Source organism: Salmo trutta, chromosome 22 (assembly GCF_901001165.1).
Source record: "Salmo trutta chromosome 22, fSalTru1.1, whole genome shotgun sequence".
NCBI classification, from domain to species: domain Eukaryota; kingdom Metazoa; phylum Chordata; class Actinopteri; order Salmoniformes; family Salmonidae; genus Salmo; species Salmo trutta.
Window position 1 is genome coordinate 46,609,913 of NC_042978.1, and position 26,050 is coordinate 46,635,962.

At 44.0% G+C, this 26,050-nt stretch overlaps 1 protein-coding gene across 1 annotated transcript in view; it reads right to left on the bottom strand.

The window, feature by feature from the left end:
• Positions 1-26,050, bottom strand: part of atf6 (activating transcription factor 6) — a 105,098-nt gene that overhangs the window by 60,525 nt on the left and 18,523 nt on the right. Inside the window, exon 7 of the mRNA XM_029708220.1 lies at positions 21,040-21,191. Within this exon, the coding sequence (XP_029564080.1) occupies positions 21,040-21,191 (152 nt within the window). The remainder of the gene's footprint in view (positions 1-21,039; positions 21,192-26,050) is intronic.

The window sequence follows — 26,050 nt, forward strand, 5'->3', positions numbered from 1 at the left end:
GAGGTCCAGAGTTCCTCTGTGGAGATGGGAGAAGCTTCCAGAAGGACAATCATTTCTGCAGCACTCCACCAATCAGGCCTTTATGGTAGAGTGGCCAGACGGAAGCCACTCCCCAGTAAAAAGGAACATGACAGCACGCTTGGAGTTTGCCAAAAGGTACCTAAAGGACTCTCAGACCATGAGAAACAAGATTCTCTGGTCTGATGAAACCCAGATTAAACTCTTTGGCCTGAATACCAAGCGTCACCTCTGGAGGAAACCTGCCACCATCCCTACGGTGAAGCGTGGTGGCAGCATCATGCTGTGAGGATGTTTTTCAGAGGCAGGGACTGGGAGACTAGTCAGGATCGAGGTAAAGATTAATGGAGCAAAGTACAGAGAGATCCTTGATGAAAACCTGCTCCAGAGCGCTCAGGACCTCAGACTGGGGGCGAAGGTTCAGCTTCCAACAGGACAATGACCCTAAGCACACAGCCAAGATAATGCAGGAGTGGCTTTGGGACAAGTCTCCGAATATCCTTGAGTGGCCCAGCCAGAGACCGGACTTGAACCCGACCGAACATCTCTGGAGAGACCTGGAAATAGCTGTGCAGCGACGCACCCCATCCAACCTGACAGAGCTAGAAGGCCAGCATCCCGGAGTTGCCTCTTCACTGTTGACATTGAGATTGGTGTTTTGCGGGTACTATTTAATGAAGATGCAAGTTAAGGTCTTGTGAGGCGTCTGTTTCTCAAACTAGACACTAATGTACTTGTCCTCTTGCTCAGTTGTGCACCGGGGCTTCCCACTCCTCTTTCTATTCTGGTTAGAGCCAATTTGCGCTGTTCTGTGAAGGGAGTAGTACACAGCGTTGTACGAGATCTTCAGTTTCTTGGCAATTTCTCGCATGGAATAGCCTTTATTTCTCAGAACAAGAATAGACTGACGAGTTTCAGGAGAAAGTGCTTTGTTTCTGGCCATTTTGAGCCTGTAATCGAGCCCACAAATGCTGATGCTCCAGATACTCAACTAGTCTAAAGAAGGCCAGTTTTATTGCTTCTTTATTTAGAACAACAGTTTTCAGCTGTGCTAACATAATAGCAGAAGGGTTTTCTCATGATCAATTAGCCTTTTAAAATGATAAACTTGGATTAGCTAACACAACGTGCCATTGGAACACAGGAGTGATGGTGGCTGATAATGGGCCTCTGTACGCCTATGTAGATATTCCATAAAAAAATCATCTGTTTCCAGCTACAATAGTCATTTACAACATTAACAATGTCTACACTGTATTTCTGATATATTTGAGGTTATTTTAACCTGTTAGGGCTAGGGGGCAGTATTTACACGGCCGGATAAAAAACGTACCATATTTAATCTGGTTACTACTCCTGCCCAGTAACTAGAATATGCATATAATGATTGGCTTTGGATAGAAAACACCCTAAAGTTTCTAAAACTGTTTGAATGGTGTCTGTGAGTATAAGAGAACTCATATGGCAGGCAAAAACCTGAGAAGATTTCATGCAGGAAGTGGCCTGTCTGACAAGGTGTTGTTGTTCTTGCCTCTGTTTATTGAAGACTCAGGATCTTAGCTGTAACGTGACACTTCCTATGGTTCCCATAGGCTCTCAGAGCCCGGGAAAAAGCTGAACGATATCGAGGCAGCCTCTGGCTGAAACACATAATCGCCTTTGCCAAGTGGCCGATCAGAGGACAAAGGGCTTAGGCGCGTGCCCGAGTTGACCCCATGCTGTATTTTCTTTCGTCTGTTTACCTAATTGCAGATTCCCGGTCGGAATATTATCGCTTTTTTACGAGAAAAATGGCATAAAAATTGATTTTAAACAGCGGTTGACATGCTTCGAAGTACGGTAATGAAATATTTAGAAATCTTTTGTCACGAAATGCGCCGTGCGCGTGACCCTTATTTACCATTCGGATAGTGTCTTGAACGCACGAACAAAACGCCGCTGTTGGAACATAACTATGGATTATTTGGGACCAAACCAACATTTGTTATTGAAGTAGAAGTCTGGAAGTGCATTCTGACGAAGAACAGGAAAGGTAATCAAACTTTTCTAATAGTAAATCGGAGTTTGGTGAAGGCTAAACTTGCTGGGTGTCTAAATAGCTAGCCCTGTGATGCCGGGCTATCTACTTAGAATATTGCAAAATGTGCTTTCACCGAAAAGCTATTTTAAAATCGGACATATCGAGTGCATAGAGGAGTTCTGTATCTATAATTCTTAAAATAATTGTTATGCTTTTTGTGAATGTTTATCGTGAGTAACTTAGTAAATTGTTAGTAAATTTCGCCGGAAGTTTGCGGGGGGTATGCTAGTTCTGAACGTCACATGCTAATGTAAAAAGCTGGTTTTTGATATAAATATGAACTTGATTGAACAAAACATGCATGAATTGTATAACATAATGTCCTAGGTGTGTCATCTGATGAAGATCATCAAAGTTTAGTGCTGCATTTAGCTGTCTTCTGGCTTTTTGTGACATTATATGCTAGCTTGAAAAATGGGTGTCTGATTATTTCTGGCTGGGTACTCTGCTGACATAATCTAATGTTTTGCTTTCGTTGTAAAGCCTTTTTGAAATCGGACAGTGTGGTTAGATTAACGAGAGTCTTGTCTTTAAAATGCTGTAAAATAGTCATATGTTTGAGAAATTGAAGTAATAGCATTTCTAAGGTATTTGAATATCGCGCCACAGGATTCAACTGGCTGTTACGTAGGTGGGACGATTTGGTGCCACCTGCCCTAGAGAGGTTAATGGACCAAAAAAAAAAAGTTTTTCTTTAAAAACAAGGACATTTCTAAGTGACCCCAAACTGTTGAACGGTAGTGTATGTAAATGTGATATTTCAGTTTTTGATTTTTAATACATTTGCAAAAATGTCCCAAAAACTTTTTTTGCTTTGTCATTATGGGGTATTGTGTGTAGATTGATGAGGGGGGAAAAAAACTAAAAGTAATCAATTTTAGAATAAGTCTCTAATGTAACAAAATGTGGAAAAAGTCAAGGAGTCTGAATAATTTCCCAAGGCCCTGTAAACACAAACACGCTCACAGCTCAAACACAGATCGGCACAGAGGACTGACGTAAACACACTCAAACACCTGCCTGAAGTAGGCCCCGCAGTTTACTGATCACTCAATCCACCGTGCTCTGGCCAAACCACAACGATACAGTCAAAACAGCTGCGATGTGTCAAAACACACACACACACACACACACACACACACACACACACACGGCTCAACTGCTTTGTGTGGGCCAAGGCGGCCGTGTCATGCAAAAAGCAAAAAGTCTGTTTAAGGCAGCACACCTGGCCTAACACAACAAACACAGCTAAACCATTTACCACCACTTTTCAGCGTATAAAATATGACAAACAGAGTTAAAATCCTTTTGATAAGTCTAAATACATGTTAGTTCTCTGGAACCATGGATGGACTATTTATCCCGAGTCCTGAGTGAGATTCTGGTTGATTTCAGCTCCAAAAACCTGGTCCTGGTTTTGATGTTTTTCTCACAATGAAACCACTCCCCTTTAATTGCTGTATTGTAACATTATTGACTCTGTCAGGTTTGTAAAACGTCCTGAGTGGCTGGTTTGTTTTGGCCTCTTGTAGCTCGGCGGCATTCCTGGTCAATGCTCTCTCTCTCCAGACTCCTCCTCTCCAGACTCCATCACGATAATTTAACTACCAGACCAGACACTTTCCGTCCTCGTCTCCACTCAGCTGTTTCAGAGCCGTGTTTGCACAGTCCGAGGTTAACCATTACCACTCATAAAAACAACAACAACTGGAGAAATATTGCTGGGTTAACGTTCCATGTTAATGTCAACAGCAATCCTTCAGTCGACTGGACTGGCATAACAGGGTAGTCTAGTTTATTCCTCCAGAGCAGGGATGGAGGTGGGGACCACTAAATAATCGTAACTCATCATGAGGGGCACACATTGGCTCGCAGGACTGCGTACCCACATCCATACCTACAAATGCAGTCAGAGACGGCCCAAGTCTTTTGGGGGCCCTAAGCTAAAATGTTGAAAAACTGCTGATGCACAACCAAATTTTGAAATTGCACCTTGTGTATTCTAACTCTGAGTCATTAGCCGGGTGCTTTCTTACGAGTCATTAGCCGGGTGGTTTCTTATGAGTCATTAGCTGATCATGTCATTCCACTAACAATAACTTTCACGTATAAGTTGAAAGATGTAGGTGCACAGAAATACATTTAGGAGCACAATGAGACATTTTTTTAAATATTAAAAGCTAAATTAAAATTCCAGGTCGCACTGTAGAGTCCTGATTAGAGCTCTGCTACCTGACAGGCAGATATTACACATCTGTTTTCATCAATAACTAGGCTACGGACAGGGTATCACTAATATTTAGAAGCTGCTCTATTGTACAGTCAAATGACTAAGATCATAACATGGTGTCAGAAGAGCTTCAGCCTTGTCAAATATAAGACAGGAGAGATTATTTCACAGACAATGTTCCTCGAGTTTAGAGTGAGCAGAGCAGCCCATGCGGAGTCGTTGCTACGGTTACTCACAGAGCAGAGCGCATGCAGAGCGCATGCAGAGCGAACTGAGCGCAGGGAACGAGTGACAGGCAGAGAGGAGCAGCTCATGGATTTACTAACAGAGGAAGTTATTTCTGATTTTGGGTTCGGGTTTCAGGCAGAAGCAATCAGGCCTGGGTAGAGTAGGGCCTGAACGTGGCAGGTGTGGGTAATGTTAAAACTCCTGCCAGTGCAGGGCTCTAGCCCTGGTATGATGAGGACTACACTACCATTTACATAACATTTTACATTATAGTCATTTAGAAAACGCTCTTATCCAGAGCGAGAGTGACATCATTATATAGTAAAACATAGGGCTAAAAGTGTAACAGAGAGAGAGAGACCGAGAGAGAGAGACCGAGAGAGAGAGAGAGAGAGAGAGAGAGAGAGAGAGAGAGACCGAGACCGAGAGAGAGAGAGAGAGACAGAGAGAGAGACAGAGAGAGAAATATGCTTATTATATGCTTATTGTTGAATGAATGGTTATTTTGACCCTTGCTTATTGTTGTTATTTACTGTTGTCCCGTTGACAATTTTGATTCTTATTATTTTCATATTGTAAATATCCAAAGTAAGCTTTGGCAATATGTACATTGTTACGTCATGCCAATAAAGCAAATGTAATTTAATTGAAATTGACAGAGAGAGGGGGACAGAGAGAAAGGGGGGGACAGAGAGAGAGAGGAGGACAGAGAGAAAGGGGGGGGGCAGAGAGAGAGAGGAGGACAGAGAGAGAAAGGGGGGGACAGAGAGAGAGAGAGGAGGACAGAGAGAAAGAGGAGGACAGAGAGAAAGGGGGGGACAGAGAGAGAGAGAGAGGAGGACAGAGAGAAAGGGGGGGACAGAGAGAGAAAGGAGGAGAGAGAGAGATTATACATTCAAATCTGTCAGCTAGTTTACCATCTAGCTCCAACTGTTTACTGGTGGTAACCATAGCAACATGGCCACCGAGGCAGGAAGCAGCACCAGCAGCAAATACTGAGAGACCCCCCCCCCTTAAAAAAATGTTTCCCCCCCAGCAGAAATCAAAATCAGAGAACTGTTTACTGGTGGTAACCATAGCAACGACAGCACTGAGGCAGCGACAGCAGCAGCAGAGACTGAGAGACTTTAACCCCTGTTTTTTAATCCCCAGCAGAAATAAATCAGAGAAGGGAAGAATACATTTTAAACCCCGAATTCTGAGGGAGAACCCAGAAACTTTGTTTGCCGACTGCTCACAAAACAGGACTGTTACAAACATGTTATTTTACACAGACCACACTACTGCCTGGCATACAGCTGTAACCAGGCATTTCAGCTATACCACAAAGAAAGGCATCTGCAAGGGAAGGCAAATCCACATTTTTGAGGACAGCGACAAGGACCAGGAAAACAGGTTTCTGACGGTAAATATGTACCAGAACGGCACCGTCATGGTCCAGGGCAGTGAGGCTGCACTCAGCTCTGTTGTGCAGGACTTCCCCACCCTAACGAAGATAGCGGAAAGCAAAAAAGACAAGGACAGCACCCCAACCTCTCCTCTCAGGCACCCCAACAGCAGGACTCTCCTCCCCCTGCCTGCCTACAACCACCAGAGCCTGTTGAGAGACAGGCTGGCTCTGTTAAAGGTATGGGTTACTGAGCTGAAGGAGCAGCCCCCGAGCTACACCACCTCCAGCCCAGACACAGAGCTTCTACAGGACCAGATCAACCAGTGCAGGACCCAGCTGAAGAACTCTGTCCAGGAGCTGTGAGAGAGCCTTACCACAGCTCTTGAGGAGGTAAAGACCACCATGAGGAGAGAGCCTTACCACAGCTCTTGAGGAGGTAAAGGCCACCATGAGGAGAGAGCCTTATCACAGCTCTTGAGGAGGTAAAGGCCACCATGAAGAGAGAGCCTTACCACAGCTCTTGAGGAGGTAAAGGCCACCATGAGGAGAGAGCCTTACCACAGCTCTGGAGGAGGTAAAGGCCACCATGAAGAGAGAGCCTTACCACAGCTCTTGAGGAGGTAAAGGCCACCATGAGGAGAGAGCCTTACCACAGCTCTGGAGGAGGTAAAGGCCACCATGAGGAGAGAGCCTTATCACAGCTCTTGAGGAGGTAAAGGCCACCATGAAGAGAGAGCTGGCGCAGGTAAAGGAGGAGATGGCAAAGGAGTTGTCTGTCATCAAGAGGGTGCTACAGCACAGAGAACAGACTGTAGAGACTCCCAGAGAGAAGCTGCAGCCCCTCACCACCCCTAACAACCCCACTGACCCACCTTTACCCACAATCCCCCCCATACCGACAACACTTTACCCACACCCCCAGTCAACAAAGAGGCCCACATCGAGACACCTACTACAGAGAGAAGCTCTCTGGCCCCCCCTGACACACCCCCACACACCCCTCCATGTACACAGGCCCTGTGTGCTCCAGCCCCAGACCGAAAACGCACTAATCTGGTAAAACCCACTGAGGTGGCCATCCTCATTGACTCAAATGGGAAATTCATCCAAGAAGATAAACGCTTCCCCCAACACAAGGTGTGCAAAATATGGTGCCCAAAAACACAGGATGCACTCCACATCCTGTCCCAGCCTGACTTTGGCACACCAGGCCACATCATTATTCACACCGGCACCAACAACCTGCGAGAGGAGCAGGAGAGAGTAGGCAGCCTGGTCAACAGAGTAGCAGAGATGGCCTCTGAGTGGTTCCCCAACTCCCACATCACCATCTTCAATCTGCTGCCCCGCAAAGACTTTCATCCCCGTACCATCCAGAAAGTCAACGCTGACATCACCAGAGGGTGTGGCCTACTCCCGAACATACACGTTGCTCACCACCCCAACAATCACCCCAGAGCATCTGCACGGCCACTCCCACCTGAGGAAGCAGACAGTAGGGATGTTTGCCAAGTCTCTAAAGGACGTGGCACTTGGTAGACAAACACCCCATGCCGCACTGGACAGAGGAGCACCCAGAGACCCCTACCAGACCACTGCACCACCAAGGAGCCCCAGGCCCCTTCAACACCACACCAGACCCAGTACATCCCACAGGCTCCACCCACCACCAGAGCATCACCACTACCATCGGCTTAGCCAGACTGGACCGGGCCCAGCCTACTACCCCACACCAGACCACCACATCTACCAGACCAGAGAGGAAGTCCCACGGCCCAGACCTGGCCCCACTCCACAGGGCCCAACCTACTACCCCACACCAGACCACCACCTCTACCAGACCAGAGAGACAGCCCCACGGCCCAGAGCTGGCCCCACTCCACAGGCCCCAACAGCAGGACCAGCACAGCTACGCAGAGGTTGTCAGAGGACAAGAGACTCTGTAGGTTTGAGTGAGATTAACTAGTATGGGCTATGTGCCACCCGCGGTACAGCCAGTGAAATAGCAGGGCGGAAAATTCAAAACAACAAAAATCTCATAATTCAAATTTCTCAAACATACAAGTATTATACACCATTTTAAAGATAAGATTCTCCTTAATCTAACCACAGTGTCCGATTTCAAAAAGGCTTTACGGCGAAAGCAAAACATTAGATTATGTTAGGACATCACCTTGACAAGAAAAACCACACAGCCATTTTCCAAGCAAGGAGAGGCGTCACAAAAACCAGAAAGACCGCTAAAATGAATCACTAACCTTTGATGATCTTCATCAGATGACACTCCCAGGACTCAATGTTACAAAATACATGTATGTTTTGTTCGATAAAGTTCATATTTATATCCATAAACCCCATTTTACATTGGCGCTTGATGTTCAGAAAATGTATTCCCACCAAAACCGCCGGTGAATGAGCGCATCTATTTACAAAAATACTCATTATAAACGTTGATAAACTTTACAACAGTTAGTGAAAGAATGATATACTACTCTTTAATGCAACCGCTGTGTCAGATTTTAAAATAGCTTTTCGGCAAAAGCACATTTTTCAATATTCTGAGTACAGAGCTCAGCCATCAAAGCAAGCTATACAGTTACCCACCAAGTTCTGGAGTCAACTAAACTCAGAATTAGTATTTTAAATCTTCCCTTACCTTTGCTGATCTTCGTCGGAATGCACTCCCAGGACTCCCACAAGAAATGTTCTTTTTGTTCGAAATACTCCATATTTATGTCCAAATACCTCCTTTTGTTCGCGCGTTCAGATCACTAATCCAAAGGCATAACACGAGAGCGCAGAACCAGAGACAAAAAGTCAAATAGTTCCATTACCGTTCATAGAAACATGTCAAACGATGTTTACAATCAATCCTTAGGGTCTTTTTAACATAAAATGGTGATAATATTCCAACCGGACAATAGCGTATTCATTACAGAGGAAAAAGAAGGAGAGGCATGCCAACGTGCCCACGCAGTAAACAACTCACTGGTCCCAGGCAGTCCACTGCCAGTAGCAGTAGACGGATGAAACAAGTTTCTAAAGGCTGCTGACAGCCAATGGAAGCCTTAGGAAGTGCAAAATGACCCCACAGACACTGTAGTTTGAATAGCGATTAGATAGAACTACAACTCACTTCCTGGTTGGATTTCTTTCCTCAGGTTTTTGTCTGCCATATAGGTTTTGTTACACTCACAGACATCATTCAAACAGTTTTAGAAACTTCAGAGTGTTTTATATCAAAATCTACTAATAATATGTATATCCTACGTTCTGAGCCCGAGTAGTAGGCAGTTTAATTTGGGCACGTCATTCATCCGAATTTCCGAATACTGCCCCCCTGTCACTAAAACGTTTTAAACAGCTCCTCCAATACATCTGCACACACACACACACAGTACTAAAAGTTAGTTGTTCAATTAATAGGTATATATATATATATATATATAAAAACATTGTTTTTAGCTGTTATCCTGTTCATCTCTTAACAACGTATTAGTTAGTAGTTACTGTATTTCTGACTGCTATTCTTTCTTTTTGCAACATGAAATCACTATCAGTTAGCATGTGGAACATTCAGGGCCTAAACTCATCAACCTATCAGTTAGCATGTGGAACATTCAGGGTCTAAACTCATCAACCTGTCAGTTAGCATGTGGAACATTCAGGGCCTAAACTCATCAACCTTTGGACTGAAGAGTTTAGCACTGGAGTTCAACAAAAATCTTAAAGATGTTGACGTCATCATTCTGCAGGAGACATGGTGTAAGGCTGACGTTGTCACTCACTGTCCCACAGGCTACAGAGAGGTCATTGTGCCATCACAGAAACACAGCTCTGTCAATAGAGGCAGAGACTCTGGATGACTGATCATTTGGTACAAATCCAAACTACAACATCTAATTGCTCCCCTCAAAATTGGTAAATATCACATTTGGTTAAAACTGAAAAAAATAATCGTACTGACAGAAAAAAAAGTGTTCCTTTGCGCAATATATATCCCCCCCTCAGAATCCCCATATTACTCAGAGGAGATCTTCCCCACCCTTGAGGAAGAGACGTGCCATTTCCAGGCCCAGGGAAATGTGCTCATCTGTGGGGACACAAATGCGCGCACAGGAACACTACCTGATCTAACGAGCACACGAGGGGACAGCTTTATTACAGGTCATACTGTTTCTAACTGTCTTCATCTCCCCCATAGAAACAACAGTGACAGCACCGTCAACAAAACAGAAGGGATCTTTTACAGCTCTGTAGAAGTCTGGGTCTGTACTTTGGCAATGGTAGGTTACGGGGGGACTCTTTGGGGAGATTCACCTACTGCTCACCTCTTGGCCACAGTACAGTAGACTATATGATCACAGACATGGACCCTTTCTCTCTCAGCTCATTCACTGTCAAGCCACTAACACCTCTGTCTGATCACAGCCAAATTACGTTGTTCCTCAAAAGAACAGACCTGGAAACAACCACACATTCACAGCCCAGTAAGCTGTACAACATCAGAAATTCATACAGATGGGCCCAAAACAGCACAGAAGAATACCAGAAAGCAACCTGGAACCAAAATATCCAAACACTCTTGAATAACTTTCTGGAAACCACATTCACTCACAGGAAAGAAGGCATCAATCTAGCAGTAAAAAACATCAACTATATATTCAGGCAAATGGCAAAAGAAGCACAATTGAAATTAATAAAAACAAAACAAAAAAGACCACAGATAACAACTGGTTTGATGCAGATTGTAAAATTATGAAGAAAAACTTAGAACACTATCCAACCAAAAGCACAGAGACCCAAATAATGGTGAATTACTCCTTCATTACTGTGAGACTTTAAAACTCTAGAAACGTACACTCAGAACCAAAAAAGCATAGTACAACAGCAAGCAGCTGACACTAGTTGAGGAGTCCATAAACACAAACAACTTCTGGTAAATTTGGAAATAACGAAAAAAATCTAAACAAAAAGGAATTAGCGATACAAAATGGTGACATATGGACAACCCATTTTAAAAACACTCTACAACACCGTTCAAATTGACACAAAACGCAGAACAACGCCAAATTCATGAGAAGTTGAATGGATTAGAAAACGCTATAAAGGACAATCAAAATCCATTGGACTCCCCAAATACTGACCAGGAGCTCTATAAGAAACTTCAGGCCCTCAGATTTTAAAAAGCCTGCGGACCTGATGGCATCATAAATGAGATGCTCAAACTCACTAGTGCAAAATTTCAATTGGCTAAAAAATAATTTCAATTGGTTTAAAAATAAGCTCAACTGGACACCTTAATGAGGCAGTGAATGAACTGAGAGAGAAAGCACGCAGGGCATTCTACGCCATTAAAAAACAAATTCAACTTGAAATACCTATTAAAATGTGGCTAAAACTAATTGAATATGTCATTGAACCAATTGCACTTTATTACAGCGAGGTGTGGGATCCACTTGCAAAACAAGATTTCATCAAATGGGACAAACACCCCATTGAAACCCTGCATGCAGAGTTCTGTAAGATTCTCCTACATGTCCAGAGGAAAACTACAAACAATTCATGCAGGGCAGAATTAGGCCAATATCCACTAATAATAAAAACTCAAAAAAGAGGAATTCAGTTTTGTAATCTAAAATGCAGTGACCCCCTCTCATATCATTACCAAGCCCTGCAATGTCAAGAGCTGAGCAAAGAAAAGAGTCCCCTCATCCAGCTGGTCCTGAGGCTGAGTTCACAAACCTGTTCTACTAACACACTGAAGCCTCAGGACCCTCATCCAGCTGGTCCTGGGGCTGAGTTCACAAACCTGTTCTACTAACACACTGAAGCCTCAGGACCCTCATCCAGCTGGTCCTGGGGCTGAGTTCACAAACCTGTTCTACTAACACACTGAAGCCTCAGGACCCTCATCCAGCTGGTCCTGGGGCTGAGTTCACAAACCGGTTCTACTAACACACTGAAGCCTCAGGACCCTCATCCAGCTGGTCCTGGGGCTGAGTTCACAAACCTGTTCTACTAACACACTGAAGCCTCAGGACCCTCATCCAGCTGGTCCTGGGGCTGAGTTCACTAACCTGTTCTACTAACACACTGAAGCCTCAGGACCCTCATCCAGCTGGTCCTGGGGCTGAGTTCATAAACCTGTTCTACTAACACACTGAAGCCTCAGGACCAGAACATCCAATCAGAATAAAACAAATTACAACAGTCAAAACAAAACTACATTACTTATTGGGAAACAGAAGCACAAAGCAAAATGCAGTGCTATCTGGCCCTAAATGGACAGTACACCGTGGCTAACTATTTGACCATGGTTACTGATCAAAACCTTAGAAAAACCTTGACAAAGTACAGGCTCAGTGAGCACAGCCTTGCCATTGAGAAGGGTAGACACAGGAAAACCTGGCTCCCTGTAGAGGAAAGGCTGTGCAACCACTGTACAACAGCAGAACCTGAGACGGAGCTGCATTTCCTGACAAAATGTCAAAAATATAAAACAATTAGAGAGTGTCATTTCCCCAAATTTGAAACCCTTATTCAAGGTTTAAAGACCTCTCTGATGAGGATAGGCTACCTGTCCTGTTGGGGGAGGACACAGAGAGCTGTGTGTTGGCAGCGCACTACATTGCTAATCAACCTGCACATGTCCTCAACTGTATGATTATTGTTATTGTTGAATGTATGGTTATATTGACCGTTGGTTATTGTTGTTACTGTTGTCCCGTTGACAATTTTTGATTCTCATTTTTATTTATTTTTATATTGTAAATATGCAAAGTAAGCTTTGGCAATATGTACATTGTTACGTCATGCCAATAAAGCGAATTGAAAGAAAGAAAGAGAGAGAGAGAGAGAAAGAAAGAGAAAGAAAGAGAAAGAAAATTGAACCATTCTCATTTCATTTAAAACTCACCACCAGACCAATCAACCTGCACATGTCCTCTACTGTATAATTATTGTTATTGTTCAATGTATGGTTATTTTGACCCTTGGTTATTGTTATTACTGTTGCCCCGTTGACAATTTTGATTCTCATTTTTATATTGTAAATATCCTTTGGCAATATGTACATTGTTACGTCATGCCAATAAAGCGAATTGAATTGAGAGAGAGACACACAGACAGAGACACACAGACAGAGACACACAGACAGAGACACACAGACAAAGACACAGACACAGAGAGACACAGACACAGAGAGACACAGACACAGAGAGACACAGACACAGAGAGACACAGACACAGAGAGACACAGACACAGAGAGACACAGACACAGAGAGACACACAGAGAAAGAGAGAGAGAGAGCGAGAGACAGAGAGAAACAGAGAGAGAGACAGAGGATGTGTGCTTCCGAAAGATCCTTGTGAAAACCACAAGGGCTGTTGCAAGTGGTGGTTACTGTAAGGAATTACTGGTCCTCACAGCCACAGGAATGATCTTTTACTACCTGCTGGCTATATGAAGGACCCTTCTAGAAACCAAGACCAATCTAAAAGCAATAAGCCCGAGTTCAAACAGCGCTCTATCGAACACTGAATATAAAAAATAAGTCACTTTCTCTTTGGAAGAAGTTAAAGTGCCATCTGAAACAATAGTGTGAGTCTCTTCCACTCTTCCTGTGCAGTGCTGCTGAAGTACGCCTCTGTTTGATGCAGCGCGCCAGAGAAGTTCTTCCACTGTCGGGAGAAATGCTAATGCATGTTAATATATGTTAATTGCATGCAAATGAAAGGTTGCATCTCTATCACACCCACAACGGAAGCACAACCATGGCCTCGGATTAGCAGGTGGAGGACTTCTGTGAGAGGTCGCTGTTATGCCTGAATTCGACCCAAAACCCAACGAGGTTGAGAGTGGTTGTATGAAACCATTCGGTATGTCAAGAAAAGCTTTTAAACGTGCCAGCCCACTTCATTTCTATTCAAGTTTGACTCGCCATAAATTTGGCGTTTGAACTGTGCGTAAGCCGCCATTTTCAAATGAGTTTACAACATAGTAACAAAAAGATCAAAAGAAACAAAAACTATCCCTTAGCTTTTAATAGAGAATAATGAAAGCTGCCCCCTAAAACGAAACCAGCACAAAAGACACAGAGGACTTTTACTGAGAAACCACTGGCTAGTATAAACCAAAAAAATAAGCTATAACTGACTATTCTTGTTTTGTTTGTGCCTGGTTTGCGTCTTTTGGACGGCCTCTGCTGAAGTGAAATAATACCTTGTCTGAGCTGAAACCAGTGTAGTGCGGTGTGTAGGACTTCTCAGTACTGGCAATTACACCGCCCTGCGATGACTGGGATAGTGTGTAGACACCGCAGGAGGTCACTAGTGTGTACGTGTGTATGTGTTGCAGCTGTCCTTACATCACCCTAGTGAAACATAAAAGCACTGGAAGGACACCACCCCTTTGACCTGTCACCTGATATTTCCTCCAACTGAGTGTAGCCAGCTGTTTTACCATTCCATTACTGCAACACATTCTGACTGTAGCCAGCTGTTCCATTACTACAACACATTCTGACTGTAGCCAGCTGTTCCATTACTGCAACACATTCTGACTGTAGCCAGCTGTTCCATTACTGCAACACATTCTGACTGTAGCCGGCTGTTCCATTACCGCAACACATTCTGACTGACTGTAGCCCGCTGTTTTACCATTCCATTACTGCAACATATTCTGACTGTAGCCAGCTGTTCCATTACAGCAACACATTCTGACTGTAGCCAGCTGTTCCATTACTGCAACATATTCTGACTGTAGCCAGCTGTTCCATTACAGCAACACATTCTGACTGTAGCCAGCTGTTCCATTACTGCAACACATTCTGACTGTAGCCAGCTGTTCCATTACTACAACACATTCTGACTGTAGCCAGCTGTTCCATTACCGCAACACATTGACTGTAGCCAGCTGTTCCATTACCGCAACACATTGACTGTAGCCAGCTGTTCCATTACTGCAACACATTCTGACTGTAGTCTGCTGTTTTACCATTCCATTACTACAACACATTCTGACTGTAGCCAGCTGTTCCATTACTGCGACACATTCTGACTGTAGCCAGCTGTTCCATTACTGCAACACATTCTGACTGTAGCCAGCTGTTCCATTACTGCAACACATTCTGACTGTAGCCCGCTGTTCCATTACTGCAACACATTCTGACTGTAGCCAGCTGTTCATTACTGCAACACATTGACTGTAGCCAGCTGTTCCATTACTACAACACATTCTGACTGTAGCCAGCTGTTCCATTACTGCAACACATTCTGACTGTAGCCAGCTGTTCCATTACTGCAACACATTCTGACTGTAGCCAGCTGTTCCATTACTGCAACACATTCTGACTGTAGCCAGCTGTTCCATTACTGCAACACATTCTGACTGTAGCCAGCTGTTCCATTACTACAACACATTCTGACTGTAGCCAGCTGTTCCATTACTACAACACATTCTGACTGTAGCCAGCTGTTCCATTACTGCAACACATTCTGACTGTAGCCAGCTGTTCCATTACTACAACACATTCTGACTGTAGCCAGCTGTTCCATTACTGCAACACATTCTGACTGTAGCCAGCTGTTCCATTACTGCGACACATTCTGACTGTAGCCAGCTGTTCCATTACTGCGACACATTCTGACTGTAGCCAGCTGTTCCATTACTGCAACACATTCTGACTGTAGCCAGCTGTTCCATTACTGCAACACATTCTGACTGTAGCCAGCTGTTCCATTACTGCAACACATTCTGACTGTAGCCAGCTGTTCCATTACTACAACACATTCTGACTGTAGCCAGCTGTTCCATTACTGCAACACATTCTGACTGTAGCCGGCTGTTCCATTACCGCAACACATTCTGACTGACTGTAGCCCGCTGTTTTACCATTCCATTACTGCAACATATTCTGACTGTAGCCAGCTGTTCCATTACTGCAACACATTCTGACTGTAGCCAGCTGTTCATTACTACAACAGACTGTCATTTTGTAATCGTCACCTATACTGAACATCAAGAGGCGGGACACAGAATGGAACAAACAACTTCTGAGACTGAAGAAACATCTTTAGGACGATGAAGTGAATCATCAACAATGGTATACTGTAGACTGGGTGCATTTCCTGTACGCTGTACAGTTAATGTGGATTCACATTACACACCGCCGCGTAGCATTCACGTCTGTAGCTATGAAGTGCTTTGAAAAGCTGGTCATGGCTCACATCAACACCTTTATCCCAGAAACCCTAGACCCACTCCAATTTGCATACCGCCCCAACAGATCCACAGATGATGCAATTTCTATTGCACTCCACACTTCCCTTTCACACCTGGACTAAAGGAACACCTATATGAGAACGCTATTCATTGACTACAGCTCAGCGTTCAACACCATAGTGCCCTCAAAGCTCATCACTAAGCTAAAGACTCTGGGACTAAACACCTCCCTCTGCAACTGGATCCTGGACTTCCTGACAGGCCGCCCCCCAGGTGGTGAGGGTAGGTAACAACAGATCCGCCACGCTGATCCTCAACACCGGGGCCCCTCAGGGGTGCGTGCTCAGTCCCCTCCTGTACTCCCTGTTCACTCATGACTGCACGGCCAGACACGACTCCAACACCATCATTAAGTTGGCCGATGACAACAGTGGTAGGCCTGATCCCCGACAACAACGAGCCTATAGGGAGGAGGTCAGAGACCTGGCCGTGTGGTGCCAGGACAACAACCTCTCTCTCAACGTGATCAAGAGAAAGGAGATGATTGTGGACTACAGGAAAAGGAGGACCAAGCACGCACCCATTCTCATCGACGGGGCTGTAGTGGAGCAGGTTGAGAGCTTCAAGTTCATTGGTGTGTCCACATCACCAACAAACTAACATGGTCCAAGCACAACAAAACCTATTCCCCCTCAGGAGACTGAAAAGATTTGGCATGGGTCCTCAGATCCTCAAAAGGTTCTACAGCTGCACCATCGAGAGCATCCTGACGGGTTGCATCACTGCCTGGTATGGCAACTACTCGGCCTCCAACCGCAAGGCACTACAGAGGGTAGTGCGTATGGCCCAGTACATTACTGGGGCCAAGCTTCCTGCCACCCAGAACCTCTATACCAGGCGGTGTCAGAGGAATGCCCTAAAAATTGTCAAAGACTCCAAAGACTCCAGCCACCATAGATTGTGCTCTCTGCTACCGCACTGCCACCGGTACTGGATAGCCAAGTCTAGGTCCGAGAGGCTTCTAAACAGCTTCTACCCCCAAGCCATAAGACTCCTGAACATCTAACCAAATGGCTACCCAAATGATTTGAATTGCTGCCCCCCCCTTAACCTGTTTGGTATAGGGGGCAGTATTGAGAATTTTGGAAAAAATATGTTCCCATTTTTAACGGCCTCCTACACCAACTCAGAAGCTAGAATATGCATATTATTGTTCAGGTTTGGATAGAAAACACTCTGAATTTTCTAAAACTGTTTGAATGGTGTCTGTGAGTATAACAGAACTCCTATGGCAGGCAAAAACCTGACAAGGTTTCAAGCAGGAAGTACCCTGTCTGACAAGGAGTCGTGCGTCTTACCTCTTTTTATTGAAAAGTAAGGATCTTAGCTGTAACGTGACAATTCCCAGGGCTCCAATAGGCTCTCAGAGCCCGCGAAATAACTGAAGGTTTACGAGGGAACCTCAGGTTGAAATATATTATCGCCTTTTGTAAGTGGATGCTCGGAGGACCTTTCAATGATGCGCGTGCATGAGTCGCTTCTGAGGAGAAATTTTATTCGGCTGTTTAGGCTCAATGCATACTCCCGGTCGGAATATTAACACTTCTCTATGACATAAATGGCATAAAAATTGGTTTTAAACAGCGGTTGACATGCTTCGAAGTACGGTAATGGAATATTTAGACATTTTTGACACGCCAATGCGCCATGCGCGACACCGCGAAAAAGCATTCTAGAACTCACGAACAAAACGTCGCTGTTGGAACATAACGATGGATTATTTGGGACCAAACCAACATTTGTTATTGAAGTAGAAGTCCTGGCAGTGTATTCTGATGAAGAACAAGCAAGGTAAGAACATTTTTCTTATAGGAAATGTGATTTTGGTGGAGGCTGAACTGGGTGGGTATCTAAATAGCTAGCCCTGTAACGCCGGGCTATGTACTTACATTATTGCAAAATGTGCTTCATCCGAAAAGCTATTTTAAAATCGGACATATCGAGTGCATAGAGGGGTAATGTATCTATAATTCTTAAAATAATTGTTATGCTTTTTGTGAACGTTTATCGTGAGTAATTTAGCAAACTGTTAGTAAATTCACCGGAAGTTTGCGGTGGTTATGCTTTTTCTGAACGTCACATGCTAATGTAAAAAGCTGGTTTTTGATATAAATATGAACTTGATTGAACAGACATGCATGTATTGTATAACACAATGTCCTAGGTGTGTCATCTGATGAAGATTATAAAAGGTTAGTGCTGCATTTAGCTGTGGTTTGGGTTTATGTGACATGATATGCTAGCTTGAAAAATGGCTGTGTGATTATTTCTGGCTGGGTACTCTGCTAACATAATCTAATGTTTTGCTTTTGTTGTAAAGCCTTTTTGAAATCGGACAGTGGGGTTAGATTAACGAGATTCTTGTCTTTAAATAGCTGTGAAATAGTCATATGTTTGAGAAATTGAAGTTATAGCATTTCTAACGATTCAAAAATCGCGCCACTGGATTTCAGTAGCTGTTACGTAGGTGGGACGAGTTCGTCCCACATGTACTAGAGAGGTTAACGCTGCTGCTACTCTCTGTTTATTATCTATGCATAGTCACTTTAATAACTCTACCTACATGTACATATTACCTCAATTACCTTGACTAACTGGTGTCCCTACACATTGACTCTGTACCGGTACCCCCTGTATATAGCCCCCACATTGACTCTGTACCGGTACCCCCTGTATATAGCCTCCACATTGACTCTGTACCGGTACCCCCTGTATATAGCCTCCACATTGACTCTGTACCAGTACACCCCTGTATATAGCCTCCACATTGACTCTGTACCGGTACCCCCTGTATATAGCCTCCACATTGACTCTGTACCATAACACCCTGTATATAGCCTCCACATTGACTCTGTACCGGTACCCCCTGTATATAGCCTCCACATTGACTCTGTACCATAACACCCTGTATATAGTCTCGCTATTGTTATTTTACTGCTGCTCTTTAACTACTTGTTACTTTTATTTCTTAACCATATTTTTTTAAACTGCACTGTTGGTTAGGGGCTCGTAAGTAAGCATTTCACTGTTAGGTCTACACCTGTTGTATTCGGCGCATGCGACTAATACAATTTGATTTGACATTAACTTTTTAAGGTATAGGGGGCAGTATTATCATTTTCAGATGAAAAGCGTGCCCAGAGTAAACTGCCTAATACTCGGGCCCAGAGTCAAATATTTGCATATTATTAGTAGATTTGGATAGAAAACACTCTGAAGTTTCTAAAACTGTTTGAATGATGTCTGCGAGTATAACAGAACTCATATGGCAGGCAAAAACCTTAGAAAAATCCAACCAGGAAGTGGGAAATCTGAGAACTGTAGTTCTTCTTTTGAATCCCTATCGAAACGACAGTGTCTGTGGGGTCACGTTGCACTTCCTAAGGCTTCCATTGGCTGTCAACAACCTTTAGAAACGTGTTTCATCCTTCTCCTGTTACTGAGCAGAAAATAGGAGCTCAGTCAATGAGTGGACTGCCTGGGACCAGTGAGTTGTTTACTGCGTGGGGACGTTTGGCGCGCCGTTCCTTCTTTTTCCTCTGTAATGAATACGCTATTGTCCGGTTGGAATATTATCGACGTTTTATGTTAAAAAGACCCTAAGGATTGATCGTAAACAACGTTTGACATGTTTCTACGAACGGTAATGGAACCATTTGACTTTGTGTCTGCATATTATGCCTTTGGATAGTGATCTGAACGCACGAACAAAACGGAGGTATTTGGACATAAATATGGAGTATTTCGAACAAAAAGAACATTTCTTGTGGAAGTAGGAGTCCTGGGAGTGCATTCTGACGAAGACCAGCAAAGGTAAGAGAATATTTATAATACTAATTCTGAGTTTAGTTGGCGGGTATCTGTATAGCTTGCTTTGATGGCTGAGCTATGTACTCAGAATATTGAAAAATGTGCTTTCTCCGTAAAGCTATTTTAAAATCTGACACAGCGGTTGCATTAAGGAGAAGTATATCTATAATTCTTTCAATAACTGTTGTAAATTTTATCAACGTTTATGATGAGTATTTTTGTAAATTGATGTGCTCATTCAGCGGGAGTTTTGGTGGGAATACATTTTCTGAACATCACGCGCCAATGTAAAATGGGGTTTTTGAATATAAATATGAACTTTATCGAGCAAAACATACATGTATTGTGTAACATGAAGTCCTATGAGTGCCATCTGATGAAGATCAAAAGGTTAGTGAATATTTTAGCTGTATTTTTGGTTTTTGTGATGCATGCCCTTGCTTGGAAAATGGCTGTGTGGTTTTTCTTTAAGTTTATGTCCTAACATAATCTAATGTTATGCTTTCGCCGTAAAGCCTTTTTGAAAATCGGGCAATGTGGTTAGATTAATGAGAAGTTTCTTTAAAATGGTGTAAAATAGTTGATTGAGAAAATGAGATTTTTGCTGTTTCGTATTTCGTGCCCTGATATTTCACTGGCTGTTGATAGTGTGTACCGCGGGTGGGACGCTAGCATCCCACGTAGCCCATAGAAGTTAAGCTCAGCTGTATGCCAATCCTGGATGCTGCAAATCTAGTTTCTGTCAGTCTAGAAAAAAGACTGACAGCATCATAAATAATAATGGTGGCTAGTTTTTCTAGCTGCCATTTTGTGTTTTCGTATTTCACCCAGGAATTAAAAATCAATGAACTGAAGTGAAGAGGAACTAGCACCACAGAGTGAGATACAGTCTTCCATTGTTGTGGAAAGGAGAATGAAATCAGAGGCATATGAGCATGATCAAACACAGACATGTAGGACACACGCACTCTCGCTCACACACACAGCAGACACTTACATCTTCGTCAGAGCCAGGGCTGTGGAGTGTGACTGCAATGGGGGCGGGCCTCTCTTGGGTCAATGATGGCATGGTAACCAGGTGCCCGGTGACTGCCTGTGGCGTGTGGATCTGCAGCACCTGGGCCGGCTGGCACAGCACCAACGGACCACCTGTTAGGAGGGGACAAACAACACTTAGATTATATACTGTACCCTTTACTAAGCTGTTATTAAATAATAAGCTGTGTGTTTCGGTATTCCTCGCCAGTCGCTAACCACAAAAACAACAGAGCGCTTGGTCACCTGTGACAGCTGGGAGTCAGTCTGGCTATTATCAGCAGCCCCTCTTCCCCAGTGCTACTGTCTGGTCCCTCTCAAAAAGCGTTCCCCCTTTCCTCAGTGGTACTGTCTGTACAGAGTGCACCCAGAGCTCCTTCTACCCTCTGACCTCTCAGCGACCCTGCATTAACCCCTGAGCTTTAATAACCTGTAGGAGAACTGAACACTGGGGAACTAACTGGTCAGATGTTAACCATCAGGGTCAACGGCCGGTCACATTCCTCCCCTCCTACCTGTATTAAAGGGAGGGAAGAACAGACAGAAAAATGGAACACGTCTGTCTGTGTACATGATTCGATTTCTCAATAGATGTATTGCGGTCTCACGGTAATATATACTATGTTTCTAAAAACACCATATCCATGGTTTACAGCTCTGTGCCAGGAACCATCCGTCACACAGAAACACTGGCACAGCACCCACCGGGTCCTGCTAAATGACCTGTCAGCGTTAATGGTGATGATTAGACAAAGCTACAGCGCTGATGAAGGAACGCGGATGAGATGAGGACTGCTTCTTTTACCAAGTCAAATAGTAGATCTACAGCAGAGCTACCAAATCAAAATCAAGCTTTATTTATACAACACATTTCAGACATGGGAAAAATGAATAAAAACAAATGAAAATAAAAAGAAATATTCACAACAAACATCAGAGGATAAACAAACTAAAGAACAACAATAAAAACGGAGACTAAAAAAAGCACAGTGAGGAAAAGGAAAGCTAAGGTATGTTTTAAGATCTCTTAAATACATCCACAGTTTCAGCCCCCCTCTGGCAGGCTGTGCCCGATCCCGTACGTTCACAGTTTCAGCCCCCCTCTAGCAGGCTGTGCCCGATCCCGTACGTTCACAGTTTCAGCCCCCCTCTGGCAGGCTATTCCAGAGGCTGGGGGCATAGTAACTAAAGGCTGCCTCTCCATGCCTCTTGGTCCTAGGCTTTGGGATAGTTAAAAGGCCAGAGGACCTAAGGGACCTACTGGGTACATAACTTAAAAGCATGTCTGACATGTACTGGGGTGCACAATCATGGATTGATTTAAAAACCAATAGAAGAATATTAAAATGAATTCTAAAACTCACAGGCAGCCAGTGTTGAGACTTTAAAACCAGTGTAATATGTGCTTTCTGTCTGGTCTTGGTCAGTACCTGTGCTGCAGCATTCTGTATGTTTTGCAGTTGACCAATGGCTTTCTTGGGTAGACCAGACAGGAGAGCCTTACAGTAGTCAAGCCTGCTTGTAATAAAAGCCTGGGTGAGTTTCTCTGTAGCAACCTGAGAGAAACGGCCGCACCTTGGCAATGTTCCTCAGGCGGTAAAAGCTATTTTTGTCACATTCCTCATGTGTGATTCGAAATTTAGTTCACAATCTAAAATGACACCTAGGTTTTTTTTACCTGGTGTTTTATCTTTATTGCCCGTGAATTAAAATGTTCGGCGAGATTCTCTCTCTGTACTTTGGCTCAAACGATAAGTAACTGTTTTTTCTTGATTTAGTTAGAGAGGAAGTTGTGAGCCATATACACTACCGTTCAAAAGTTTGGGGTCACTTAGAAATGTCCTTGTTTTTGAAAGAAAACCTAGGTGTTAGTTTAGATTCTGTAATAAATAGAAGGCTTAAATTGTGATGTCACTTTGCTGAGCATGTCTGTGTCAACCAGGGAAAATAACTCCATAGTACCTTTGCGTGGTAGACTAAGGCACATATTAAACTTCTTATCAGGTCTTGACTGACACCCAGCCTAATGTTTGTTATCTTATCTCTAAAATATGCTGCAAACGCATCACATTTCAACGTGGAGGAAAGTTCATATACAGTAGGTTTGCAGGTGTAGGATTTCTCTCAAATGACTAGCGATCAGATTAGAGCCCGTCTGGCATTTAGAAAGTATTCAGACACCTTGACTTTTTCCACACTTTGTTACATTTTAGAATAAGGCTGTAACGTATTTCATTGTTTTCCCCCCCCTCATCAAATCTACACACACACACACACACACACACACACACACAATACCCAATAATGACAACGCAAAAATAAAAATACTGAAATATCACATTTCCATAAGTATTCAGACCCTTTACTCAGTACTTTGTTGAAGCACCTTTGGCAGCGATTACAGCCTCAAATCTTCTTGGGTATGACGCTACAAGCTTGGCACACCTGTATTTGGGGAGTTTCTCCCATTCTTCTCTGCAGATCCTCTTAAGCTCTGTCAGGTTGGATGGGGAGCGTTGCTGCACAACTATTTCCAGGTCACTCCAGAGATGTTCAATCGGGTTCAAGTCTGGGCTCTGGCTGGGCCACTCAAGGACATTCAGAGACTTGTCCCGAAGCCACTCCTGTGTTGTCTTGGCTGTGTGCTTAGGGTCATTGACCTGTTTGAAGGTGAACCTTCTCCCCAGTCTGGGTCCTGAGCGCTCTGGAGCAGGTTTCCATCAAGGATCTCTCAGTACTTTGCTCCGATCATCTTTCCCTTGATCCTGACTAGTGTCCCAGTCCCTGAAAAACATCCCCACAGCATGATGCTGCCTCCACCATGCTTCACTATAGGGATGGTGCCAGGTTTCCTCCAGACGTGACACTTGGCATTCAAGCCAAAGAGTTTAATCTTGGTTTCATCAGACCAGAGAATCTTGTTTCTCATGGTCAGAGTCCTTTAGGTGCCTTTTGGCAAACTCCAAGCGGGCTGTCATGTTCCTTTTTACTGGGGAGTGGCTGTCCTTCTGGAAGGTTCTCCCATCTCCACAGAGGAACTCTGGAGCTCTGTCAGAGTGACCACTGGGTTCTTGGTCACCTCCCTGACCAAGGCCCTTCTCCCCTGATTGCTCAGTTTGACTGGACAGCCAGCTCTAGGAAGAGTCTGTGGTTCCAAACTTCCAAACTTCCATTTAAGAATGATGGAGGCCACTGTGTTCTTGGGGACCTTCAATGCTGTAGAAAGTTTTTGGTACCTTTCCGCAGATCTGTGCCTCGACACAATCCTGTCTCGGAGCTCTACGGACAATTCCTTCAACCTCATGGCTTGGTTTTTGCTCTGACAACTGTGGGACCTTATGCAGACAGGTGTGTGCCTTCCCAAATCATGTCCAATCAATTGAATTTACCATAGGTGAACTAATCAAGTTGTAGAAACTTCTCAAGGATGATAAATGGAAACAAGATGCACCTCAGTTCAATTTCGAGTCTCATAGCAAAGGGTCTGAATACTTATGTAAATAAGGTATTTCTGTTTTTATTTTTAATACATTTGCAAACATTTCTAAAAACCTGTTTTTGCTTTGTCATTATGGGGTATTGTGTGTAGATTGATGAGGACAACATTTTATTTAATCCATTTTAGAATAATGCTGTAACGCAACAAAATGTGGAAAAGGGGAAGGGGGCTGAATACATTCTGAATGCACTGTATATGCCAAGTTGCTCTCTCAGAATATCATAATGGACCTGCAACTTTGGCATTCACCACTTTTCTAATTGATTTAGTTTCCTCACTCATCCAAGGGGCTTCTCCCATTTGGATGTGGCTTTTTTCAACCTTACTGGAGCTATGGCATCAATGGTTGTCCTTCATTTGCTAAAGTTATCAACTAAATCATCACAAGAGGAAAGCAGAATAGGTGTATTGTTCATACACAAAATCTGTAGCAACTTCAGAGGTAAGATAGCGTTTCTTAATAATACGTTCAGTATTCCTCTTTGCTCTGGGCAACAAGGTAGTAAAAAAGACAGTGGTGATCAGATAAAGCAACATCAACAATAGAGGATATGTCAATATAAAGCCCCTTGGTAATATCCAGGTTCAGAGTATGGCTGTGGTTATGGGTGGGCCCAGTAGAAAGTCCCTTGGTAATAACCAGGTCCAGAGTATGGCTGTGGTTACGGGTGGGCCCAGTAGAAAGCCCCTTGGTTATAACCAGGTCCAGAGTATGGCTGTGGTTATGGGTGGGCCCAGTAGAAAGCCCCTTGGTAATAACCAGGTCCAGTAGAAAGCCCCTTTGTAATACCCAGGTCTGGAGTACGGCTGTGGTTATGGGTGGGCCCAGTAGAAAGCCCCTTGGTAATAACCAGGTCCAGAGTATGGCTGTGGTTATGGGTGGGCCCAGTAGAAAGCCCCTTGGTAATAACCAGGTCCAGAGTATGGCTGTGGTTATGGGTGGGCCCAGTAGAAAGCCCCTTGGTAATAACCAGGTCCAGAGTATGGCTGTGGTTATGGGTGGGCCCAGTAGAAAGCCCCTTGGTAATATCCAGGTCCAGAGTATGGCTGTGGTTATGGGTGGGCCCAGGAGAAAGCCCCTTGGTAATAACCAGGATCAGAGTATGGCTGTGGTTATGGGTGGGCCCAGTAGAAAGCCCCTTGGTAATAACCAGGTCTATAGTATGGCTGTGGTTATGGGTGGGCCCAGTAGAAAGCCCCTTGGTAATAACCAGGTCCAGAGTATGGCCACGGTTATGGGGGGGCCAGTAGAAAGCCCCTTGGTAATAACCAAGTTCAGAGTATGGCTGTGGTTATGGGAGGGCCCAGTAGAAAGCCCCTTGGTAATAACCAGGTTCAGAGTATGGCTGTGGTTATGGGAGGGCCCAGTAGAAAGCCCCTTGGTAATAACCAGGTTCAGAGTATGGCTGTGGTTATGGGAGGGCCCAGTAGAAAGCCCCTTGGTAATAACCAGGTTCAGAGTATGGCTGTGGTT